This window comes from Eretmochelys imbricata, chromosome 4 (genome assembly GCF_965152235.1).
Source record: "Eretmochelys imbricata isolate rEreImb1 chromosome 4, rEreImb1.hap1, whole genome shotgun sequence".
Classification (NCBI taxonomy): Eukaryota; Metazoa; Chordata; order Testudines; family Cheloniidae; genus Eretmochelys; species Eretmochelys imbricata.
In genome coordinates this window covers 16715282-16742421 of record NC_135575.1, presented here as the reverse complement: position 1 = coordinate 16742421, position 27140 = coordinate 16715282, and the positions used below count along the sequence as shown (strand labels likewise).

At 41.7% G+C, this 27140-nt stretch overlaps 1 protein-coding gene across 1 annotated transcript; it reads left to right on the top strand.

Annotated features, from left to right (window-relative positions):
- The first annotated feature begins 845 nt into the window (after positions 1-845).
- On the top strand, positions 846-26697 carry NUP54 (nucleoporin 54). Its single transcript, XM_077814909.1, has 12 exons — positions 846-1031; positions 9941-10024; positions 10146-10283; positions 12473-12699; positions 15856-16043; positions 17526-17722; positions 20692-20746; positions 21539-21632; positions 22888-22995; positions 24458-24577; positions 25018-25128; positions 26003-26697. The coding sequence occupies exons 1-12, from the start codon at positions 980-982 to the stop codon at positions 26129-26131; spliced, it is 1503 nt and encodes a 500-aa protein (XP_077671035.1). The 5' UTR covers positions 846-979; the 3' UTR covers positions 26132-26697.
- The last annotated feature ends 443 nt before the right edge of the window (positions 26698-27140 follow it).

The window sequence follows — 27140 nt, the reverse complement described above, 5'->3', positions numbered from 1 at the left end:
CTTCAACAGGGTTGCTCTGATGTAAAAGTGAAATTTGGCCCATCGTCTTTTACCTGGCCTCATGGGAGAGGTGTTAATCTAGGGCTAGGTAAAAATTATTTTAACCACTTGTGACCCTGTTGCAGTTTTCTTTTTAACGGGCCGAGCATCCAAAGGCGTGTCTGTGGAAGGCAGTAACCTTGCTGGCTCCCTTGCAGTTTTAAATCTGTAACTCCCATCACCTGTCAGAGTGCAATGACTGAGCATGAAGCTGATTGAAAAGCAAGGGCCAGGTGGCTGTCAGTGGCAGGCTGGGGGTCTCTGTATAACATGCAGTGGGACGGCATGGGGGAACTGTCCTGCAGGCGAGGAATCGCCCACCAGCCCCCTATGCCCTGTGGGGAAGCGGGCTCATGTTCACCCCACGCACCCATTGACATCAGTGGAAGCTAGGTGCCTGTGCTCCTTTGCGGATCTGGGCCCAGGTCGCCCATGCTGGCAGCACAGCCAGCAATGGAACCCAGGCGTCCTGGCTCCAGCCTACTGCTCTAACCACTCTGCCACAAGAAAGGGCACCTCCCCCTCCTAGGCCGCATGGTAAAGCCCTGAGTCGGTGATTTCCGCCCTCCCCCCTCCATTAGCCTGATTGGTATGTTCCACAACAAATGTTCTCTCTCCGCCCTCCCCCTCAGTCCCAGCTCTGATACTGAGAGGCGCGCGACCCCCATACGTCACCGCTAAATCGTAACAGAGCGCCAGACCGCCCCCCCGCCGTGCCACGTGATCAACCCATCTGTTGCAGGGGCTGGTCGTTCGTGCGGGTGACGAACAGCGCATTTTATTACGTCATCATTCAGCGCCACCCTCTCGCGTTCAGGCGCGGGTTGCCGGGGCTGTTAATGTTTCCGGGAGTGGGGCCATCACCCGGAACCGTTCCCCTTGGGGTGATCGTTCCTAGCCGGACCTGGCGGCGGCTGCACTCCGCCAACCGCGCCGCCTCATGGCCTTCAACTTCGGGGCAGCCGCCGGCGCCGCCGCCGCGAACCCGACAGGTGCGCGCGGGGCGGCCGGGGCGCGGAGACCGGCTGCAAGGGGGGTGGCGGGGCAGTGGGTGTGTCCGCTCCGTGCCTCCCTCCCCCCATGCCGGTCGCCCTAGCAACCGGAGCGGGGGGCGGTGCACCTCCCCCCTCCCTCTCCCCCCCCGCCTTGCCAGCGCCGGGACGGGTGTCTGGTCGGGATGGGAGCCGGGCGTCGCTGCTGGAAGCATGAGGCGGCTGGGCAGTGGGTCCGGCCGCTCCCCGCCCCCGTGGCGGTGACACCCCGGCCGTTCCCCCGGCTCGCTGCCCGCCTCCCTCTTCCCCCTCCGTCCCGATGAGTTACAACCAAACCAAGCACGTTGGGCGGCGTAACCGCTGCGCTGAGTTCGCGCCCGTCGCGTGAGCTCGGGGCGCCGCTCCGGCCCCCCCAGGGCGCAAGTGCTCGTTGCCCCCAGCCGCGCTGGTCTGTTTCTGCGCAGGAAATGCGTCCCTCTTAAAGCCTCATGCCATTGAAATAAGGCTTGTGCGGGAGGGGCCCCGGGGTGAATTTTTGTAGCTGTCCCTACAGGGTTTGAGCATTGGGCTGCTAAACCCAGGGTTGTGAGTTCAATCCTTGAGGGGGCTATTTAGGGATCTGGGGCAAAAATCGGGGATCGGTCCTGCTTTGAGCAGGGGGTTGGGCTAGATGACCTCCTGAGGTCCTTTCCAACCCTGATATTCTATGATTCTTGCTGGCTGCTTCTGCAGATAGTGTCACATTATGGTATAATCCTTTCTCCGTAAAGCCAGCTGGAGGTTCGTTACCTTTGCACTAAAGAGGGGCACAGATGGCAGAGTAGTGTAAAAAAACAAACAAAACCCAAACCAGAAACTAAACAGGGTTTGTCTTGAGTCACATAATCACATAATTTAATGTGATTATGAAAAGTTTATTCACGGTTAGCTGAGATGAGGCTGTACATGATGTGTACTAGTTGGCACTGATTAGTCAGTCATGATAATTGTTATCAGGTAACTCAAGTATTCACAAAAGTCTTCATGTTCAAGCACAATAGGGTGGTTGCTCTTTGCTTTTTAAGAGGCGTCCCTAGATAGTTTATCATTTGTGTGACATTTTCTAGCATGTGGGGCGGAGGAAAGGATACATCTAACTTGAAATCAGAGGAGGGGAAAGTTCTTTTTAAGCTTTGTAAATGTTTTTGGCATGTCTAGGCATAGCTGTATTTGTGAACTAGACACCAAAGCTTTAAGAAGTTGTGCTAAAAGGCAAGTCATTTCCAGACCCTTCAGAGCACTTAGACTTCCAATACTTTGTCTGCCCTGGCATTTATCCTCCCTGCAGAGGTAACTCAGGCTCTTACTTGAGTGGTGCCCCTAGTCTGGCTCCCATCCATGCACAAAAACCTCTTGCCTGACTGCTGGTGGTGTTTACACCCAGGCTGGCTAGCTGGCCTAGGGTACAGGCTACAGCCTGAGTGTTGCTTACACTGAGGCTGGTGACCCCCCCCATATTGCAGCGTAGATACAGGCTAAAACGCTCGGGTGCTGATAATTCTCCAATGCCTTCCCAAAAGTCCTCCTGTGTGCATAGAAACACAGTTTCTCCCACAGTTCACTGAAAGAGAATCATAGAGTGATTCATCTTATTGCAATGTTAAGAATGCTGGGATATAACCACGAAAGTCCTCGTGAGTATAGTACCAGTGTGGACACAGTATGGACACACTTGAATACGGCTTTGCAGTGTGCCACTCACACCCAAGTGCTGATCACCCAAATTAACTCTGCAGTGAAGACATACCCCTGGAAAGTTGTACTGCTTTAGCTATACTGGCTGTACTAATAGAGTTAAAATGCTACAACTCCCTAGTCTGGACTCTGTTACATTGTTGTAAAACTTTTCCCATATGGGAGAGGGAATAACTAGACCAGTATGTCACTTCTATACTGATATACCTGCATCCATGCTAGGGGTTGTACTGGTATAACCATAGCAGAAAAAATTGTGCCTCTGACACAGTTACATGACTGTAACGTTCATGTGTAGATCAGGCATAAGTGTGTGTGTGGGGCCGGGAGGGGGAGAGAAGTCTTACACTTTTTTATTTGTGCTTTAGCTTTGTATCTGCTAACAGCATAGGTTAAATAGCAGAAAACTTTGGACTACTCCATTTGTGTTAAATAAATGAATCTCATTTGAAATGGAATAACTTCTCTCCTCTATGCTTTTTATTTCTTTAACTATTTGTTTTTCTTGTCCCTGGCTATGGAAAACACTATTTTTTTTGCTTCAAACTAATGCTGCGTGCTCTCTTTCTGCTTCCCACCTGTTAGGATTTGGTGGGCTTGAGACTGCAAACTCCACTGCCAGTGGGTTTAATTTTGGGGGTTTCGGATTAACTGCCAATCCTGCAGTGAATTTTAATATTGGGAATTTCGGTGTGTCCACTACCTCAGCGCCACCATTCAATTTTGGTAACAGTCTGGCAAGTGCAGGTAGATAACACACACACTTGTTCGTAATGAATGTTGATAGCAGGGGTCCAAGAATTCTTTTCAGATCTCTGGTATCTAAGTATAAAAAACTACTTCAATACTTTTTGTATGGCCCAAATTAGGGAACAAAGTTTTTAATAACTTGTAGCAAAATCTCTAAATGTGATCTTTAAAACACTTCCACTAATTTCTGGGTTTTCTATGCAAATCCAGTGAAATAGCTGTTGAAAGAAAACTACTTGGTCTGTCAAATGCCCATTTTCTCTAAAAACAAAATAAACCATGGTGTCCTGCCAGTCTAAATCTAAGTCTTGATTATTTAGCAAATGGTCAGATTTACTGGCAAACTGTAATCTCAGTTCTTTGTTCGGATATTGGTAATATTGCATAATTACAGAGTAAATCTGTAAAGTCGCATTTCCTTACTTTAGATTCTTGGACTACTGTAGTCATGTTTTTCATCTTTCCTTATGTCTCTTCATTGGACTTCAGTTGGTTATCATGAACACACCACACTTAACTAGTTTCTGTGGAGAAACGAATTTTATACGATCAGCACAAAATCAATCACCCTTGCTTTTTGTTTCTGTTCAAGTACTGTTGTTCATCTGCTGAAATAATGCACAGATGCAAGGTTGTCTTTAAAAGATGCTCTAGCTTTTTTTGTTCTTCCTAGTGTGGACACTGGTTATTTGTTGTGAAGTGAATCAGCAATCCAGTGTAAATTAGTCAATTGAGTAATCACATTGATTTATTTTCAATTTAGTCTTACCTTTTTTTACGTGAAAATATTTGTGCCTTGTGTGGTGGTATACTATTTCATATGTTTCCATTTATGTAGGGTTAGCCCTGGGATCTTGTTCTTGCAGCTGCTCGTATAGGAATTACATGCATTCCACAGTCTTACCGTATTTTTTTGTATTCTAGCACCCATCTCACTTTCATGCACCCGATGATCAATGTAAATCTTATTTAACTGATTTTACTCTGGTACAAATTCTAATCAATTGTCTTTTTCTAATGGATATGGGCTAAATTAAAACCAAACCTGAGATGCATGTTTTCATTGTGTTAGCAGTTTAGTACTACAGTTAAATAATTTTCAAGCAAAGGTATCAAGTTGGCCAAAGTACAAAATAATAATAATAATTAAAAAAAATCCCATGATCTGATAGTGCTTCTCACACAGTTTGTCATTACACAGTGAGTTTGAAGCTCTGGGTTTATCACTGGAAACCTTTTTCATCCAGTTGCATAAAGCTGATGCTCTGAATGAGTAAAAATCAAATCAGGTTGAAAATTAAGTCTGGTTTAAGTTTCATTCTGAATGCACAGGGATGGTAAATATAATAGATTTATAACTAAAACATGATTTGTTTTGATTCAGATGTAAACTGTATTTTGATAAACTGACATGTCATTTCCAATGACTATATCCATTTGTTGAATCATGTACACCATACTGTTTGATATTTCTATATAAAGCTCTTGATTGAATATAATCTTGCAATTTTAACTAAGATTGTATAATTTTTCCACTCATAACTGCTTTCCTGCCATACATAACATGCCATTTCAAGCTGACTGTTTCATTACACTAAGTTTAAAAATTTTTTTTTTTTATTTTATTACATATAACTTACAAATGGCTTTACAACAGCTGGTCTACATAGTGGACTCTTTTTTTAGTTGGGGTCTGTGAGGTGCTGTCACTCCTCCTGCTCCATATGTGTATAGGAGGCCCCTGGGGGAGACTGTAATGCCATTGTTTTCATCTAACCTATATGATATAGTGTCTTTGCTTTTCTGCTGCCTGGCCAAGTTCAGGAGTAAGATCAGAGTGGACTGGTGATCCGATTTGCTGAGTTAAAGAATCTCAAAGGTATAATGGGATGGCTTCTTTAGGTTCTGTTCGAGGAGAATTTCTATCTTTTGTCTATGAGTACAGTTTAGAATTGCTTTTTGACCTCTTAATGCTCCAGGATACCCAAGTCTTGTCAGTGAAATAAAGTATATTTTTCATCTTTTGTCCTCTAATAAGGTGATGGTTACTTTCACACGTGTCCGGATCAGGAATATGTGTCTGAGCAATTTTACACTGGATTATTGCAATGCACACCGCATGAAGTTACCCCTGAAAGCCCATCAATGTTTGCAGCTGGTGTAAAACACCACTGCTTGTCTGCGGGGAACAGTAGCTGCAAGGAGCTGCTTAGCCCCTTTTTTTGGATAAATGCACTGGCTTCCTTCTTGATTCAAATTAAATTCAAGTTGCTGATTTCAATCTATAAAGCTGTATATGGTTTGAATCTTGGATATGTAGAAGGCTCTTGCTTTCCCCAGTACAGCCGCAGTAGTTGCGAGAAGCTAGAGCTCAAGAGGCTCAGCTACCAATGTCTGGGGCTGGAAACTGTTTTCTCGGGACAGGGCCCTGGACTCTGGAGTTTGCTCCCTTTGCCCCCCGAAAAGGATGGAGATAGCTGAGTTTGCTGCTCTTGAGCAAAGTGCATGGCTCATATATATAATTTGTCTGGTTGGTTTGTTGGGTAACTTTGAGTGGCAGTCAATTATTATTATATATCTGCTTGAAATTATGTATTTAAAAGGAAATTTTGAGGATGAAAAATGTGTCCATAATACTTAGCTGCAGTATAATATCTCAGTAGAAATAAATGCTGTCCACTTGTGCCCACCACCAAACTATACACCCTAACTATAAAGTGGCGATCACGTGGAGGCGTCTAAGCTTTTGCCAAAAGTAAAGCCAAAGAATAATCTAAACAAAACTTACAAACTAACTCTCCCCCTCCACTTCTGTTCGCCACCCAAAAACTAAGAAAACCACTTACTCAGCCTTGTCTGGAATGAGACCAGTGAGGCATTCCGGTATATAAAAACGTGAGCATGTCTTAAAGTTACCATGCCTCCTCTGCTGCCTATCTCTTGAGATTTTACCATGGGATCATCAGTAGATACAGCCTCAGTGCTGTGATGGGAAAGCAGCTGATAGTCCCTCAGGCAGACTGGCCCTATACTGTACAAATTATAACACTTGGACATCTTAAGAGTGTCTTGCAGACCACCTCCTCTCCCATCTATGATCACATATCTCTGTGGCAGCTACAGTAATTGAAAAGTGAATCTCTCTTCTTGTTCTCTTCATTTCCCTACACGTGCTCCCTTCTGTTTGGTTCCCTTTTTCCCTGGATATGCTGCTCAGCCATATGGTCCTCTTTTTCCCTATGCTCCCCTAGTACTTTGTTACTAGGACATGATTCTGCTGTTGGTGACTCCAAGTCCCGGGGGTTCTGTTCCTATTTTTAATACTGTGTAGCAGAGGCCCCTAGTAGAGGCATCTAGTCTGGTTTCTTCAGGTTTCCAGCTGCTCTTACAGACTCTTATCATGAAGGGCCTGAACACCTGTAGAAGTAGCAGGAAATAGAGGGGATCCAGCACCATATGACTAGTCAACTGTTCAGACCCCAAGTTTGGGAACTGCTGACTTAAATTTTTGGCTAATAAAAGTAAAACCTCAAGCATGTTTGCTGGACTTCATACAGCCAGTGAATCTTGGAGGGTGCAGGTGTTGCTACCTCTTACAAATGCAGACCAAGGGACATCCCAAACCGTGTACATTGTAGTAATGTAAAGGGGGATCACAAAGGCATGGCTTACCACTGTGAAATCCACACCCAGAAGGAAAGTTTGCAATTTCCAAATATTTCAGAGCTGGAAGAGGACCACTCTTTGCTGTTGATAAAAGATTGTGGGCTTATGTTTAGCTGGTTAAGAGTAATGATTCAAGGTACTGATTTTTTTATTTTTTTTTTTTAAATGTGCCTGGGATTAATGTCAGGGTAAAGGTACCCACTGCATATATGAAATCCTGATAGCCCTTCATCTTATGGCAATAACTCAGTCTTATCCAGTCAAGTCTTTTGAAGTACTGCCTTGTATTTGTTCTGCTGTCTTGGCCAGGCAGTGAGATGGCACGGTCGGCGTTAGAGATTTGAAGAAGTGATATTCTAAAATTGGGGGTGTTATCAATTTACTGAGGACATTTCAGCCCATGCGTCTGAACTGAGATATAGATATCTTACATATTTACATGTTAAAGAGGTTCTACTGTATGGCCCTTTGACTGTTCCTCTCAAGAACTGAGTACTTCCCTTTGCATTGTAAACTGTTCCGACAAATCCATCCTCCTAATAACCTGTGTGCCACGCTGTGGACCTGATCCCGAAAACTGATCTCCACAGAGAGACAACACCAGGGAACGTTACAATTTGGACCGGTGTTCTGCTAGGTCATTCCAATCCTTGATTCTGGGAGCCAGCCTTACCAGGCTCTGCTGTGAGAACACCCACTCCTGGGCTGTTCATGCACAGCCTCTGCAATGTAAACTGCTCCTTGGATTGTGCAACCGAATGGCACTAGCCAGTATCTCTGGTCCCTGACACAACCCTAGGAACCTCCGTCTTGCAGTGTTCAGTTATGCCTGCTGGACGCTGCAAGCTTATGAGTTCATCAATTTAACAAAGAAATAATATGTACCAGGCTTGTTATCCCACGGGGAGTCTCTGACACGCTTCAAACCAAACGCACTGCTTCAGGTAGAATAAACACAGATTTATTAACTATAAAGATTTTTAAGTGATTATAAGTCAAAGCACAACAAGTCGGATTTGGTCAAATGAAATAAAAGCAAAATGCATTCTAAGCTGATCTTAACACTTTCAATACCCGTACAAACTTCTCACCACAGGCTGGCTGGTTGCCAGGCTCTCCCCTTCGATCAGCACTTCAGTCACTTGATGGTGACGTCTGTAGATGGAGGTGGAAGAGAGAGGAAGCATGGCAAACGTCTCTCCCTTTTATCATGTTCTTTCTTCCCTCTTGGCTTTGTCCCCACCTTCCCCCTTCAGAGTCAGGTGAGCATTAGCTCATCACAGTCCCAAACTGACCAAAGGAATGGAGGGGGGGGTGACTCACTCAAGAATCCAACAGATCCTTTTGTTGCTGCCTAAGCCAGCATCCTTTGTTCCTGTGAGGCTGGGCTGGGTTTGTCCCATACATGCCCTAATGATATGTGAACTGACTCTCTGCTCTTGGAGAGTTTTTGCCTGGGCTTATTTTAAGCCATGAAGACACATTTTCAGCCTCATCGCTGTATACATGAAATTACAACCTATAACATTACTGTAACAACCATTTCTATAGCATCACTATAACAACAATGCTCAGTGCATCATGACCCTTCCAAAGACACCCGACACGACAAACTTTGTATTCGATACCACACAATCATTTTACGAGGATGAACATGGGGGGTGTAGTGTGTTCCCACTAGGTACAGAACGTCACAGAGACCCAGTCATCCATGCCCATGGAAGTCAGTGGAATTCCACAGGAGTCTACCCCCATAGATTTTCTTGCAGGATTGGGACATAGAATGTCATCCTGCTGACATGAGGGACGATGGCTTTGCCACAGGGGTGTTGTAGTTATAAAAAAAACACACACAAACATAACTCCACAAAAAAGAGAATTCATACATTATTCCAGAGTTTTAAGCAAACATTACTGTCTGTGTTCTTGCTCATATGCAACCATCGTATGTAAGATGCTTAGTTCCACCGAAGTGTTTGTAGTTCTTTTATATTTTTAATTAAATAGATTCATAGATACTAAGGTCAGAAGGGACCATTATGATCATCTAGTCCAACCTCCTGCACAATGCAGGCCACAGAATCTCACCCACCCACTCCTGCGAAAAACCTCACCTATGTCTGAGCTATTGAAGTCCTCAGATTGTGGTTTAAAGACTTCAAGGAGCAGAGAATCCTCCAGCAAGTGACCCGTGCCCCATGCTACAGAGGAAGGCAAAAAACCTCCAGGGCCTCTTCCAATCTGCCCTGGAGGAAAATTCCTTCCCGACCCCAAATATGGCGATCCGCTAAACCCTAAGCATATGGGCAAGATTCACCAGCCAGATACCCACGGTCCTTTATATTAAAAACTTACCATCCCATCCCACAAAAATCCAGTTATTCTAGACTCTAGAGAATTAATGTGACAAATATTAGTACTAGCTATAATTTTCTGTAGATGGGGAGAGCACATCTGGGACTGAGCAACTTAAGTTAACTAAAGCCTAAGGGTGTGGTGTTTTTTTTGTTTTTTTCATATCCATAGGTCACTTGTCACTATGTATTGCTTTCTTGGTCCCACTTTCTCTCCTGTTTACTTTATTGTCAATAAAGTAAATAACTATGATCAGAAAAATTTGCTTGTGTCACAATACATTCATCTGTCAGCATCTCCCTTCATAAAACTCATTGCATTGGAATGTGCAGTTTACCATGACCTACAAGAGATTGAACCTTGTGGCAAAGCCACCTTGTTTATTTGTACAATTTATTTACTAGGTGCTTTTGGAGGATTTGGGACAACTACCACCGCTCCTGGATCAGTATTTAGCTTTTCTGCTCCTACCAACACAGGCACCGCTGGTGAGATGCCATCATTTTGATTTAGAATTAAACTTAGCATCAGTCTTTTAGAAGTTTTATCTGTTTTTGCTGTTCATATGTAATTCTTCTATTTATCTTTGATTTTCTCCCCTCCTCTAAGGACTGTTTGGTGCTACCCAAAACAAAGGTTTTGGATTTGGTACTGGTTTTGGCGGAGCAGGAACTGGTACCGGCCTAGGTACTGGTTTAGGAACTGGGTTAGGCTTTGGAGGATTCAGTACCCAACAGCAGCAGCCCAGTAAGTACAAAGACTTCTTTATTTCTTTTAAAAGCTAATGTTAGTAAGCAAAATATCTCTTGCTCATCGCTCCTGAGTAATCAAAATATTAGCATGAGTTTACTTGAGTAATGGGCAAATAATAGAAAATTCTAGCAACCTAATATATTAAGCTGCTTTTTTGTGCCCCCAGAACCATCAGTGAAGGGTTTACAGATCTCTGCACCCTTCATAGTCTAAGCCTTTTACACAGAGCACCAGAACCTGAAGGGGGAGATGAGGCAACTAAACCTCACTCACAGCACTAAATTCACCTCCAAGCCCCATATCTCAGTAGTGCTCTGTTGTGGAAAAAAAAGACCAAATAGCCTTGACATTTTAATGTGAATGCTTAAAAATTCACCATTTGGCAGGCCCCTCACTTCAAGTACCTCTTGCTCAAACTGCTACAGGTTTCTCCATGAGAATGAAAAACTTTGGCACATTCCCAGTAGTTTCAAGATGTACCAGTAGAGTGTCCATCCCCTTGGACCAAAAAAAGAGATGGATCACTTACCTTTTGAGTTATCTGCTACCTGTCTTGCTGATGCTGTACACTGTCTGTCTACAACAAGGGATCTCATGAAAAAGCTGGAGGAGCAAGAGTTCTGTAGAGCATCCTGGAGAGTGTTGTCCTTTTGCAGTTAGGGATGTAAAATAGTAAACAGTTAACCAGTAAGCATTAGTCTTCCCGGTTAACCCAGCTAACCATTAACCCCTGGCCTCGTGGGCGGGCCCCTCTCCCTTTAATCGGTTAACCGGGTAAATGATATAATTTAAATATCATTTAAAAAGTTAACGGATTAACATTCCTGTTTGCAGCATAATACCCAGGTACCTTCACAATGTGCCTCAGGATGGCCTTTGCTTTTCTGTTGGCAATGTAGCCATCCTTACTGCAGAGCAAGCTAAATCCTATGGTAAGGTAGCTCTTTTCCAAGTTTAATATTGCCCGCCCTTTCCAAGAGGGATAGCTTTGGGAATAGCCTAGATCAGGGCATGGGTTCCATGTCTTAACAAGGAAAAACTCTGTATGAGTGTGGGCATGTCTTATCCAAGGGTCTCTATAAATCAAACAGAAATTTCAGCTCGTTTCTCTTTATCTACAAAACATGTAGGTTAAATTGTAATGGCACTTGGCCTTTCATTCCTTATTTGAAAGAGACCAAGAGAACCAGGCCAAACTCTTTGAGACATTGCCCAAAGGATCGGCCCATAGCAAGAGACTTGCTTGCAGTTCCTGGCTGCGTGGGGCAACATTGCTTCTGAACATAGCTCGCTTTTTGTAGTGACTTTATAAACTGAATTATTTTCCTCCCCTGCCTCCTGAAGCAGTCACATCCCATCTTCCTTCCTTTCCTGTAAAGAAGGAATCAGTTTAGAGCACCATCAACTGTCGATTTCAAATTCAGGCAGTGCTCCCTTTTGGCCCCAGCTTAAAAGGTTTACAAAAGTCTGTTCCATTTATTTTTTTGGTCTCCAAGAAGTGTGGGTTGATCCAACAAATTCTGGATAGTGGAACATAAATGTATCAAAAAGGAATCCAGCACATTGGTGATCGCTGTTGTCAGTCCAGGAGACTTCTGAGCATCTTGGTTATAGCATGCATATCTGCACAGCCCCATTATAGGAGCCCTCAGAAATACCTACGCTTTACCTTGGGATCTCCATGTGTCGTATTGGTCCCTTTTTTTGGTTTAGCATTGGCACCAAGAATCTTTACCAAGTTGATGGTGGCAGTAACAGCATCATGAGAAAGGAAGGAATTGATTACAGATTTGGTTTAAAGAAAAGTCAGGATATGTATAGATCTATGATCTGCTGACTGCTTTACTGTGTCACAATAACAGATGTACCATTCAGATTTTAAAGCATCCAAGAATGTTTATCCAATCGTGTCTATATTTACCCATTTGAGGGACCTCTTTTTATAAGGTGTGCCTCTATGTAATTGAATGTCAGACAATTCCATCATCACTTTTAAGAAGGGTAGGGGGTAATAATGTCATTCAGAAAATCAAACTTTGTGCTTTATTATTTACCCACAGACTTCTTGGTGTCTCCCCCCCCCCCGCCCCCCAAATGCACAAGAAGCTCTAGTATGGTGTGCATTAATCAGTTAATCTTTCTTTCTTCCTCAAGAACTGTGTGTTTTCTGTATCTGATTTTAGCATTAGGTGGCTTGTTCAGTCAGCCCACTCAGGCACCTTCCCAGTCCAACCAGCTGATAAACACAGCCAGTGCACTTTCTGCTCCCACTCTCTTGGGAGATGAGCGAGATGCTATTTTGGCAAAGTGGAACCAGTTGCAAGCCTTCTGGGGGGCAGGCAAAGGATATTTTAACAGCAACATTGCTCCGGTGGAGTTCACGCAGGAAAACCCATTTTGCAGATTTAAGGTATGATACTTCTGGTATTTATCAGAGTACTTATTCTGAGACTATTTGCAGTCTTCTGTTTTAATCCTAAATGCATCGTGGGAGTTGCTTAGAATTAGCAATAGCTAAATTATGTAACATAGTATGTTCTTCAAGGTAATGTGTCCCATTCTAATATGCCTGGGACAAAGCTCTGAGTGGCGTGGTTGCTGAAAATCTAGGCCCTGATGAAGTATTACAAATGACATGCATGCTTATGTGAGCAATATGACAAATAAAATATTCCAGGATAGTGTTAGGAGAATTAAGGTCACTAACCATCCAAGATGAGCACTATTCTATTAGAAATGCATTTCTTCTGGGGCAGATCACTTAAATAGTAACACTTAAAATTCTTTCAAATTTTTAAGCTTTAGAAGACCAGGATATTAGGGGTTTTTTTGAGATGCAGAACAGCAAACTTAATGTTGCTCCCTGCATCAACCTCAGCAACAGGAGAATGTTTTCTAAATTTGGCCTGCCCATATTCTCTTCTGCATCAGCAAATTCAGGCCAGCTTATTCTGATTTGAACTCATCTGCTTTTACCCGCAGGAGTCTTTAAGTTGTCCTTATGCCTTGTCCCAGTTTCCAGTTCTGCTGTGTCAGCAAAGAGTACAGGGTTCCTCATCCTCCACAGATCTGATGATGCTTACTCTAGCTCAGCTACAGGTCAATTAATGGACATATCAAAGACAGTAATAAGCCTAGCTTTCTGTACACATTTGAGATACTTCCCTAAGAGAATCAGTTTTTACTCTGAATATTGATGTAGTTCGTTGTATAATTAAGGCTGGATTTGACCTACAAGTCACAGAATATTAGAAATGTTCTAAAACTGAACCTATGTATAGTAAATACATAAAGGGGTGTAAAACAAGATGGCAGGTATTTGTCTGTCTTCATAATGTATTTTATGGTGCAGTCTACTAATAGGAGCTTCTTGTAGGAAACTTGACACTTTTGAGCAATCACTTTAATATAGGTATAAATTCTAAAAGTCTTACACCCACTTATAAGAGGACTGCTCTTAACAGAGAGCTACTAGTGCTTTCTGCAAATTATACAATACACTTAATCTTTCTCATAAATTTAGCTTTCCATTAATTCTGGGAAGTGCATTTCTGTGCTATATATTTAATCTTATTTGTCCTAGGGCCTTGAGTATTGCCCTGGGTTGATTCAGGCTGATGGACTTTTTGTACGCAAGTGAAATTGCTTTGAGGGAACTCTTGCTGAATCTCGTTTGACTTTCTCTTCTAAGAATGTAGAGCGTATACTGACGCAAGAGTTGTAAGTGCAACAATGCATCATATATTAAAGATCCATTTGTAGCCCCTCCATGCAATTCACTGTCTTTGCTATATTGTATCAGGAGATCTCAATGACTTGCCCCAGGTGTGCTAAGAAGCAATGCATTTGAACCTTAAAACACTACAACCCCTCAGTGCATGAAAACAGTTGCCTTAAAGCAAGTTGGATAATACTCACTAATTCATGACTGTTTTCAAACTGTCCTGCAGTCTTAGAAAATTACTGTTGCTATAATATGAACAACAGAGTTTCTTTGTGTTGGGATATTGAGTTGCATCAGCCAAAGAGTGTAATACTTAATCTTACTGCAAGTTTATCATAGAAAGGATAGAGAGGTTTTTAAAAGAAAATAGAGAAGATAAGATTAGGGTGGTTTGCTTTTTGGTTTTTTTTTGTTTTTTTTTTAAACACAGGCATTCAAAACTCCATCACTACACATTTGAGATGGAAAAGTAACTGTCTTGGGGGTATTGGAGTTCTCAAATGTTCTATCTTGATCAAGATTGTTCTATTTCATTTAAGCCTTTATACCTATAGAAGCACTCAGTATGTACACCTTGAGTTGTGTTCCCCTGTATCTTCCTACTCCAGTCAATACTGCATAGAATGGAGGTTCCAGAAATCCCCAGAGGTTGGAAGTGATGCAGTTGTGAAAAAGGCTATAATTCTTTGGTATATTAATAGGAGTGTCCTATGCAAGACATGGGAGGTATCTGTCCCACTCTAATCAGCATTGGTGAGGCCTCAGCTGGAGTAATGTGACCAGTTCTGGTCACCAGACTTTAAGAAAGTTGTGGACAAACTGGAGAAAATCCAGAGGAGAGCAACACAAATGAAAAAAGATTTAGAAGACTTGACCTATGTGAAAAGGTTAAAAAAGCTTGGGCATGTATAGTCTCGAGAAAAGAAGACTGAGAGGGACCTGATACAGTTTTTCAAATATATTAAGGGCTGTGGGGGATGGCGATCAATGGTTCTCCATGTCCACTGAAGGTAGGACAAGTCAAAAATGGGTTTAATCTTCAGCAAGGCAGATTTAGGTTGGATATTAAGAAAAGCTTTAACTATTTGGGTAGTTAAGCACTGGAATAGGCTTCCAAGGGAGGTTGTGGAATCCCCATCATTGGAGGTTTTTAGGAACAGGTTAAACAAATACCTAGATCATCCCTGACAGCTATACTTGGTTCTGCCTCAGCACAGGGGGATGGACTACCTAGATGACCTCTTTAGGTCCCTATCAGCTCTAAATTTCTATGATTTTTATCTTCCTTTTTTCCTTATTTCTATATTACAAGGGGTTTTTAATACCACGCACAAGTCAAAATCCCCTCTCCTATGTTTACATTTGCATTTTAGAAAATGTATAAAATTCTGTTTTATGTTTAATTCAGCCCCGTTCCAAAACATTAACAAAATTTCTGTTGTCCAACAGTATGGGGGGAGGGATAGCTCAGTGGTTTGAGCATTGGCCCGCTAAACCTAGGGTTGTGAGTTCAATCCCTGAGGGGGCCATTTAGGGATCGGGGGCAAAAATTGGGGATTGGTCCTGCTTTGAGCAGGGGGTTGGACTAGATGACCTCCTGAGGTCCCTTTCAGCCCTAATATTCTATGTTTCTAGAATCTTCTGAACAGGCCAAAATTTCTCAAAGGCAGAGAATGGACATTTCTGAAAATTTACCTTTTTAAAAACTTAAACTAAAAACATGCCTTAGAGTACAGTCTGTCATTTTAGAAGTTCTGTGAGTGTTCTCTCCTACACCCATGTCTTGATGTATCCCACTTTCAGGTGAACCTTTAACAACATCCAATTTGGCTTTTTCCACAGGCTGTGGGCTACAGTTGCATGCCCAACAACAAGGATGAAGATGGCCTGGTGGTCTTAGTCTTCAATAGAAAAGAAGCAGACATTCGAAACCAGCAGCAGCAGCTAGTAGAATCACTGCACAAAATTTTGGGAGGAAACCAGACCCTTACGGTCAACGTAGAAGGTGTTAAAACACTGCCAGATGATCAGTATGTGAATATCTTCTTGTGCAATTTTGCCCCCTTCTCTATTTGGTTTTCTCTGCGTGTATAATGTGTTGGCTCTCTTAAGGTCAATCTGCTTCAGTACAAAGCTTCTGCTGAAACTCCTTTTAAGAGTCTTATAGGGATATTCAAATATATGTTTGTTTGTATTCTCAATATAGTATCATCTGTGTTCTTCGACGGTATCCATTTTTGTATACAGGTTTTGGCCTATTCTGTTTTTTTTTTTTTTTTCCTTCCCCCCTTTCGTTTCTTTCCACTGTTTCTGCCGGATCACTAAATCCGATTTCCTTGGTTTATATGGCATTTGTATCACCAGTGAGGCCAGTAAAGTTCTGGCAATAGAATAATCTTGTGATTCCTCTGCTCCGCAGCAGTGCAGGAAAAATCAGGGATATGCGTAGTGGTTACTGCAACTGGGTTAAATGCACTAAATATTTTAGAAAGTGGAGGGCATTCCCCACCAGTAAGATACTTAAGGTAGACAGTGGTGGTGTTTGTTTTTGTTTTTTTGGGGGACCAGTGCTGACAAGGTATTCTAGCATTTGAGCCAAGAAATATTTGCTTCAGAATTAAGTCTGCTTACTGACTGTTACTGGCTACTTCTGCCTGTGGTGTGCCAGAGGACTGTTTACACTGGACTACCTAAGTATTTCTAACATCCCCGTGACAGTAGGCACCTTTTGTCTGTTACCATCCACACACTTGCTAAACTTAGAGCAAAGACTCCACTTTATCCTGACATATAGACTGATTTGATGTATGAAAAGACACGAGATGTGATACTCCAGTATCCAGTTCTTTTTCCTCCAATGATAGAATTTGGGCTGGTTCTAGGGATGGGTGAGCAGGGTCGTCACCCTGAGCACCAACTTACTGGTTGCTTTTCTTCTTCTTTGCTTTGATTAGGCACACTTCCCACTCTCCTCTACTCCTTCCCTCTCTCCCCCTGATTGGTTGGCTGTCCTTTTCTTTTGCTTGGCCACTGTGGAGGGGCATGGTGATGTTTTCTGCCCTGGGTGGGCTAGGCTAATGTAATTTAGGAAGATATGTGCATGATATCCTGTTCATTTTCCTTTGTTCCCAAAATGTGAACCCTAGTGGTTTCTAATATGCGCTGACAATGCATCTGTGTGTAGATATTTTTAAAGCTGTATAATTTTGTAGTTCAGTTATGTTTCATTAAACAAGTATTTGACTTCTGAACAATTGATTAATATTTGTGGTTGTAATTCTGAATGTGATGCTCACTTTTTTGTTTGCTATATTAGTCACCAGTAAATATTTTCAGCTTTTTTTTTTTTTAAATAGACTGGAATGTATTAATTTAAAATAATGATGCTGTTCTGTTCGTCGGTTGGCTCCAGGCTTATAATTGTATTTCAGTTGTTGTTTCTGTAAACCATTAACTGATCTACGGTACTTGTATTCTTATAGTTTTCTTTTCTGTTGCATTTGCTTGTTCAGGACTGAAGTTGTCATTTATGTTGTTGAGCGGTCACCAAATGGGACTTCAAGGAGAGTTCCAGCCACAACCCTGTATGCTCATTTTGAACAAGTTAACATAAAAACATCACTGCAGCAGCTTGGAGTTACCCTTTCCATGGCCAGAACAGAACTTTCTCCAGCACAAATCAAACAGCTTCTACAGAATCCTCCTGCTGGTATGTACTGGAGTGTTGCATTAGTTGGTAAACAAGCCCTTCCACGTTCTCCAGGTGTCCGAGAGTAAGTGACTGGAAAAAATGACATTTTTAATCAAAGGAGTTTTTAAGCTGACCGTATGTACTAACATGTCTGTTCCAAATATTTCTAACCCTTCCAACAAAGTAACTTTATTTTTCTCAGTTGATGAGATACAAAGTTATGCAAATAATTAATACAGGGGTAGACAATAGTGTAAACCAAACTGTAAGAGTCTTAAACTAGTTCAGTTCATCTTATTAACTGCTTCATTGAGTCCAGCAAAAGTGATAAGCCAGGACAGTAACTTTTGCAGGTAAAATAAACACCATGAGGGTCCTGTATTCACTCCTCCCAACTTTCTGAGTCACTCGGCCAATACACATCAGTACATGTGCACAGACGGTAATTGTATCCCTTTGGATGAGTGCAGTGACCTTTTTGACTGCTCATTTGTTCACTTGCAATATCATAGATACTTAGCTTCTGTTTGCTGGTCTGTGGCCTAAAGAGAATAGTTTGTAGGATCTTCTCACACTTACATTTGGAATAACTCTTTGCCTGCTCTCCAGGTTCAAAAATCTCAAATTGTCTGTTTTTGGCTTAGATAAGTTGCCTGTGTTCTGGATGTGTGGGGTTGTGTAATTTTTCTTTTTTTTTTGTGGTGGTTTTTAAAGGCCAAAAATAACATTAAAGATTGAAGTCTATTTTAATCTTTCATTCCATAGCTGGAAATCAGGCTCTTTGGTAGCAAAATTAGGATAAAAAATTTTTAACTAAGGGAATCGATTTGAAATCTAATCCAATTTCAAAAAATGAATTCAAAATAGCGTTATGTACTATACCTGTGGTTCTGCTATCACGTTCTGCCATTTTTAAATGATTTTTCTCTCCCCTATTGCTATGTGAAAGACTCACAAAAAGGGGGAAACTGACTATATGGGGACAAAGTCTGTTCAATGCACAAAGTAACAACTTCTGCCCCATCTTTTTCAGATATAGTAACTTTAGGTGTAACTAACTACTGATCTGTGTTTTGGAATACATTTTGGTTTTTAGAACTGCTTCTTTATTTTGTGCAGCTAACGAAGCTTTAGCATAATTGAATCATTGGCACCTTGTGCTTCTCCCATCTGTTTACCTTATGCGTAGACTCTAAGCTCTTTGGACGTGAACAGTCTTTTGTGTAGGAACCCAGCACAACAGGCCCCTTACTGGAACACCTGTGCGTTACTGGAATACAGGGAAAATCGGCTGCCTTGCTGGGCAGGTCAGGTCAGGTGCTGTGTCTTCCCCTCCTTCCTCCCCTTATCCCCCCCCGTGCCATGTGCTGCTCCTGCCCTCTGCCTTGGAGCTGCTCCCGGGAGCCACCTGCTTGCTGTGAAGGGGTGGGGGGCGAAGAGGGGTGCTGATGTCAGGGTGTCCCCCCTGCTCCTGTACCCCGTCTCCACAGAGAAGGGGGGACAGGGCTCAGGATGGAGGGAGCTTGCTGGCAGCAGCTGCTGTCTCAACTTGCTGATCTACTTAAAAAGGCAGTGTACTTAGAGTGATGTCGGCATACTTAAAGGGGCAACGTGCATGTCTGTCTGTCTCTCACACACATGCACCCCCCGGCACTTTGGAAAGTGGAGGGAGTAGTGTGCTCCAGTGGGATAGCGCGGGTTCATCATACTCAGTTTCCGCAGGGAATGTTTGCAGCCATTGCCATGCATCTGTTGTGTCTCCTCCCTCCATTCATGGTACCTTGTAGAGTGTGAAGCTACACTAACAACATGTTAACCCTTGAGGGCTCAGCCGAGTGCTAGTTCATCGTTTAGCAGTATGGTATTCCCTGGGAAATATCCCACCCTCTTCCACCCTCGGACTTCACCACCTCAATCAAGGTTCACAATCATCATGGCTGTGTACACTATTCAGTTGTTTAAAACTTACATTGTGTGTGTGTGGTGTGTGTGTGTGTGTATAATGTCTTTTGTCTGACAAAAAAAATTTCCACCTAACCCCCATTAATTCTTATGGGGAAATTGAATTTGTTTAACATTGTTTTGCTGAAAGTAGCATTTTTCAGGAATGTAACTACAACGTTCAGTGAAGTTACTGTACTTGTATGAGGGGAACAAATACTATTTTTGGAATAAATATTAAGTGAGCACTGTACAGTTTGTATTCTGTGTAATAGAAATCAGTATTTGAAAATGTAGAAAAACATCCAAAAATATTTAATTTCAATTGGTATTGTTTAACAGTGCGATTCATTTTTTAATCACAATTAATTTTTCTGAGTTAATATGTGAATGAACTGTGATTAATCGACAGCCCTAAAAATATTTAATGGCTAGATCTTTCTTTGATTTCCCGTTTGCCAGCTCAGCAGCAATGATGGAGCTAAATGAAGTCTTTCCATCGCTTTGTCTTATACCAGATTTGCAGCTTATTTAATCATAAAATTGCTATATAAATATTCATTAATATACTGGAAATAATGGCAAAATAAGTGACATCCTGACTGTACTGATAAGAGGTTTCCAAAGACGTCTTGTGTGTTTGATTTTGATGTTGTCATTTGTTTAACACACAATGTAGTTGCTTGTACTACTATTTTTATCTTCCTTTTGGACCAGATTTTGGTGGTCTCCTGACAGCTTTAAGGAACCTTTCTTTCTGATACTTAATTTTTTTTTAATCACCATTTTCACTTTCCTTTCATGTCTCTCTACCAGTGAGACAGCTTGACAACTGTTCTTTGGCCCGGATATTTCCACAAAACCTGGGCCCAAGCCTTTTTAGTAAGCTGAATTAATAGCTTGAAGATTCAGTTTCACAGCTGATTTTAGTGTGGCTCTTTCACATGCATTATTAAATCTGATCACTTACCAGCCATGTGATGTGAAAACTATTGAAGCACTGTTGAGATTGTCCTTATGGCAAGAATTTCCATTTTCTCTTGTAGGTGTTGATCCTATTATCTGGGAACAGGCCAAAGTGGATAATCCTGATCCTGAAAAGTAAGTCTGGTTCTTTTTTGTGTTTTGTTCTTTTGTAAACATGGATCTGTGGTGTGAATTTAGCCTTAAAAAACAAACACTTCCTAAAATAACTTTCAGGTAACTTTAGGAGATATTTTAGGGGTACAGCTGTATAATGTGATAACTACAAGGTAGGTAATGAGAGGGTTGCCACAAAATCACAAACAAAATCTCCCTCACAAAAATGCCACTTTAGTAAATCTGCCTCTAGGACCCAGGGGAAGGAAAGACACCCACTCAGCCCCCTCTGCGGCTCCTTCCTTCCCTCCCTCTCTCCAGGGGTGGCAGGTTTGTATAACTTTTGGTGGTGCCTAGAACAGGTCCAAGTCATGTGTGTCGTTGTGTGTCGTGTCATTCCCGCGTGCCCCCCCCCCCCCATACCTGCCTTGTAAGCCAATATACAGTAACTCCTCACTTAAAGTAGTCTCGCTTTACGTTGCTGATTTTTTGAGGGGGTTGCAAATGGCAGAAAGCTGTAAGTTCTTGCTCTAGGGTATATGTTAATTGTTTGGAGTTGTTAGCTCGCTATATCTGTGAACTTCAAACCAGCACATTTCTTGGGGTCAACCCTACCCTGCTAGTCCTGCAACTCTAAATAAACGTCATTGCCTACACTGTGGGGATGAGTGGTGAGGACTTTTGAATGTAACACCCATAATTACAGTGACTTCTCATTCTTGTAATGAACAGAGTCTGCAATTCAGGAATATATTGTTAAATATAGCTGTAAATCTTGAGTTGTTTAATAACCAAACACTTCTGTTCCTGTAGGCTCATCCCTGTACCAATGGTAGGTTTCAAAGAGCTGTTGAGAAGATTAAAGGTCCAAGACCAGATGACTAAGCAGCATCAGACCAGATTAGATGTAAGTGTTAACTTGACACCATTCGTTTTGAACATGGTTGCAGACAATAGATTTAGCACTCGAAAAGTGTGACTCTTGTGGCTTTGTAAATCCTGATTTCCAACTGCTGAGAACTAATCTGGGAAGTATTAACACTGAGCAATACACCCATGGCTGGCCTGGGTCAGCTGATTCCAGCTCATGGACTGTAGAGCTGTAAAATTGCTGTTTTAGATGTTTGGGTTTGAGCTTTGGGACCCCACAAGGAGGGAGGGTCCCAGACTCCAACCTGAGCCTGAATGTCTACACAGCAATTTTTAGCCCTGCAGCCTGAGTCTTGAGTCAGTCAGCTGACCTGGGCCAGCTGCGGCCATGTCCTGCATCTTTTATTCCAGGGTAGACAAACCCATAGACACTTGCATCTGTGTAGTTATGAGCATTTATGAATTTAGAATAATGTCTTTTGAGTAGGTGACTTGCAGTTCCTGTTTCAGCTTCAGTTAAGACTACCCTTATGGAAGCTGTTAAGACTTTTGTATATGATTAACAGAGATTTCACACCATGCTACCTTGGAGCGGAAGGCTTATGCAATAGCTGTTTTCTGGTTTGTATGAATATCTTCTCTCTCATCTGCTCACTTGCAAGAGGAGAATTATCAGCTTTTTGGCTAAGACAGTCTAAATCTACTCTTTTAGTTCAGGCATTTTCAAAAAAGTCTCCAAATTAGGCACCCCATTTGACCTGACTTCCAATGAGTGGGGTGCTTGAAAATTCAAGCCATAGCACCTGACACTGCCTCAGTTTGGGAAGCGTATATTAGGCACCGATCCCCTAGTAATGGATATGACTAGAACAGATATTCACTTTTTGAAGGGACATGAGTGGGAAGGGGGTAAGGATACTGACAGAATAAAGCCCCCTCAGCCGCTCTCCTGCTCAGGATAAATATTTAAAACTTTCAGTTAATTACATACAAAACAGAATGATGGTAAGGGCAGAGATGGGCTGCAATAGACCCACTTATTAAACAAGGGGGTATGACGGCATTCTTACATTATGAACTACTCATCTGATTCTCTCTGCAGGTGTTTTCAAATATGGCCCCTTTTCCTTTAGGACTGATCATTGTTTTGAAACTCTGATGGCAGGGGAAACGAATGCTGCTGCTGCTAGTACATGCTTACAAGCAGGAAAATCTTTTTTTGTTTTTTTTATAAAAAGATTAAATTAAATTTTTGGATGGCCACCAGCTGCAACCATGTTTTTTTCTTTCAGATAATATCAGAAGATATTAGTGAGCTGCAGAAAAATCAGACCACAACTATGGCAAAAATAGCACAGTACAAGAGGAAACTAATGGACCTTTCTCATAGAACCTTACAGGTAACACTTGGACGCAGTGAGTAATCTGATGCATGTTCCACTGGCAACAGAGTGTACTTTTTTTTTTTTTAACAGCTCTATTTCCCATTCCTGTTTCTTTTTCAATTTGTGTGCAAGTCTCCCTCTCATGAACATAAGAACGGCCCTACTGGGTCAGACCAAAGATCCATCCAGCCCAGTGTCCTGTCTATCGACAGTGGCCAATGCCAGGTGCCCCAGAGGGAGTGAACCTAACAGGTAATGATCAAGTGATCTCTCTCCTGCCATCCATCTCCACCCTCTGACAAACATAGGCTAGGGACACCATTCCTTACCCATCCGGGCTTATAGTCATTAGTGGACTTGACCTCCGTGAATTTATCCAGTTCTCTTTTAAACCCTGTTATAGTCAAGATCAGAGACTTACCAGAAAAGCTGCCTAACTTTGTGGGAAAGTTGTCCTATTGGAACGAGTCAGGTTGCGTTGTTTTTAAATCCAATTTTAAGTAGTTTCAGATCCTGTACCTGCCCCAACTCCTACCAATTCATGACTCTCTTTATAAACTCCTTTCCCTAGTAGGCTCATGAAACTGAGTGTACACTGTGCAGATAGAAGCACAAATTAATCTGAAATGGCAATTTTTTTTTACAATCCCAGTTAATATGGTTACGGTGATAGTGGCTTGCTGGTTGATTGGATTTTTTATTCTCTTGTTCGTGTGGTTGGTTAGCTATATGGCAGTTCTAAACTTCCTTCTGTAAGAAATTCCTAATCTCCATTTGAGTAAAATGGACAAATTAATTTTCTGTTTTGCGTTTTCTTTAATACCTGTAACTTGCTTTAAGATAGATCTGGAAGATCTATCTTAAACATTTTTTGCTCTAAAGACGAATACAAGGCAAGAGGGGGAAGTGTAAGGATTGAGTGGAAGGAAGGAGCGTTTGAAGAAGGTGAGAGAGAATTTTGTCTGGTGGATGTATTTCAGATCTGTGGGCCAGCAGAGTAGAAGACAACCTGAGTGGGGAAAGCGGAATAGATGTACATGGGAGTGTGGGGAGGGAGACCTCGTGGAAAACATTTCCCCTGTATCTAACGTGCCACAAGTGAAGTAGACGACTGTGGTTTTAAACCCCAGAAACAAATGTACAGGTAGAACATTGTGACTCTGATTTATATTTTACTAGAAATGGTAAATCCATTTCTCTTTTACTATAGGATATAAATTGAGACACAGCATACAAGCGACACAAGGTAGGTGAGGTAATATCTTTGGACCTCTGTTATTCCACTAGAAGATATTACTTCACCCACCTTGTCTCTCTGATAGCATGGGAGTGACAACACTGCATACAACGTACAAGGCAGCCTTTAGACACGCCACTCTTCTGTCTGAGACATCTGCAGGAGAATCTTGACATTTGGAGTTTATGCACATAAAACAAGTCATTCCAAAGGTCATAACTTCAGTGGTTCCTTTTGCAGGTGTTAATTAAACAAGAGATCCAAAGGAAAAGTGGCTATGCCATTCAGGCTGATGAGGAACAACTTCGTGTACAGTTAGACACCATTCAATGTGAACTCAATGCACCTACTCAGTTCAAGGTGAGTGAATTATATATAAGCTTTTGCAACAGAAAAGGGCTCTTGGTGTACTTACAATAAAGCTGTAAAATAATCTCCCCAAAGCTCGGTTAAAACCATTTGTAGTTAATGTTTTCTTTCATAGGAAGAATATTGACATTTTCCCTGTTGATTTGAGTCAGCAGACTTGCAAGTCCTAAACCCAATCTTGAAAAAACCCCTTACAAGGTCAAAAACTACACAGCGAGTACTGAAGCAATTTTTATGAACAGTATCAGACTGTTTGTTTACTGTATTGTATCCCCCACCCCTCTTCTTTAATTCAAAAAAAAAAAACAAAAACTATGCAAGAAGCTGAGCCAAAACCTTCACGCTGATGGTACATTTTTCTCTCAGGACTACGGATGTCAGGGGGAAACTGCTTTTCTATCCTAATACATGTGATTCCCATCTATTTTTAGGGTCGACTAAATGAACTGATGTCTCAGATCAGGATGCAAAATCATTTTGGAGCAGTTAGGGCAGAAGAAAGGTACTACATTGATGCAGATCTCCTACAAGAAATCAAGCAAGTAAGTATTCCTTGTGGAGAAATGCATGCAGAATTCTACAACAGCCTGCTTGAGTGGAGGGTGCACAGCTTATAAAAAGATGGAAAACAGTGGTGTTGGAATTGAAGTTTCAGCATGCCTCTCAAGTGGACTGAGTCTAGAGGAAATTCAGCAACAGCATCAAGCAAATATTAAGAGCTCTGTTCTTCGTAATCCTGTGCAGTGAAGTTGTTTTTCTGTGGTACCCCAAGCAGTCCTCATGCAGGGCTACCCAGAAGTGCAGATTTTGGAAAACCAGTCCTAAGACTTCAGACTCCCTGGTCCACCAGAGAGCCAGGGGGGAGCTGTGGGTGTTCTGCATGATTAGGCTGGGTCTTCCACGCTCTCTGCAGCAGTGCTGTCAACCCTGGAACTCGCTATGTGTTGGCAAAAGTGTAATTGAATCTGCGTTTTTCCAACCAGCTCTAATCTTGAGTGAACTCAGAGTGTAGGTTTCAGAGTGGCAGCCATGTTTAGTCTGTATCAGCAAAAACAACAAAGAGGACTTGTGGCACCTCAGAGCCTAACAAATTTATTTGAGCATAAGCTTTCGCTGAAGTGGGTTTTAGCCCACGAAAGCTTATGCTCAAAGGTGCCACAAGTACTCCCAATTTAAATAGTTGAGTGTTTTTTGGTAAGGCACTCAGAGGCCTTCAGGCATGACAGTGGTAAAAATGTATTCTGTTTTGTACAAGTCGTGTAGTTTCGCTTTTAAAAAGTAAACTTATAGCTGTTATAGTAACTTAATTATTTTAGAGAGGTTCTGATCTTTTAACCATCAAGGACTGAGCTATAGTTTTGTGTGATAAATGGTACACCTGAAGTGTTTCTTACATTCTTTCTTTAATTATTCTAGCATTTGAAGCAGCAACAAGAAGGCCTGAGTCATTTGATTAGCATAATAAAAGATGACCTGGAAGATCTAAAACTAACAGAACATGGATTGAATGAGAGCATCCCTATCAGAGGAGGAATCTTCAGTTGACTTGTCATAAGCTATTGTTAGGGATGTATTAAATGCATTATCTTGTTTCAGGGTTCACTTTCAAAGGCTGAAACTGACTAGGTTTAAAAAAAAAAAATGCATATCTTCCTATAGGATTTTCATAAATGTGGTATTGGCTGTAATCTTTTGGACTAGCAAAGCCTCTTCCATGCTTTTCAAACTTGATGACCTTTGGAAGGTTTAGACTTATAATGCTGTATATTCTTTCTTAAAAGAAACTGAATCTGTTCAACTACAAAAGTTATGTACTATTGTACATTTTTACAACAGCATTGTTCTTCCATGCAATGCTAAGGAGATCTTGTCTTTCAAGTTTTCATGAACATGAAAGGAATCTACATCACAAAATTATGCATACAAAAACAACTAGGCTGTTGCAAACTTGTACATCACCCTGTAAACATGTTTAATATTATTCATTTATCTGCTGGGGAAAGTTGTGGATTTAGTGTTTGTGTAATGTGACTTTTTTGGACTGCAAGGCTATATTTTTATATCATTTTGCTTATTCAGGAAATAGAATAAAATGTCTGCTTTAAACTGTGTCCTTTATCATGTTGCCTTTTTATTTCTAAAAAGGCATACTTACATTGTTCATTCTTTGGAAAGATAGCTACTTGGAGATTTGTCAAAGGCACTTGTGACTAACAAATCCTGAAATACAGCAGACTTGTACTACGAAAAAAATCTACCAAGCATCATACTGTAAAAAAATTAAGTTTGCCTGATTTCTTCCCCTGCATTATACTAGCATTACTCTAGATACAGCATTTTGGAATATTTTTTTATAATAAGAAATATGACTCAAATCTGACCAATGTCTGTCTGGGGTTCCTAAACAAGGTGAAAAGTCCTTGGTAAATACCATTACTCTCTGCAAATTCAGGGTCAAATATTGCCTCCATTATTCAGCAAATCCTAGTGAGGTACATCATTTTGTGAATCTAGCCCTTGATTTGTTCCAACTGTATCAGCTAACAGTACTTCC

Bases quoted from the DNA above. Each gene is read 5' to 3' on its own strand.
- NUP54 (XM_077814909.1), top strand. From the start codon at position 980: ATGGCCTTCAACTTCGGGGCAGCCGCCGGCGCCGCCGCCGCGAACCCG. The intron at 21,633-22,887 runs GTAAGTGTTAAC...TTTTTCTTTCAG, and splicing joins AGCATCAGACCAGATTAGAT to ATAATATCAGAAGATATTAG. The intron at 25,129-26,002 runs GTAAGTATTCCT...TAATTATTCTAG, and splicing joins TCCTACAAGAAATCAAGCAA to CATTTGAAGCAGCAACAAGA.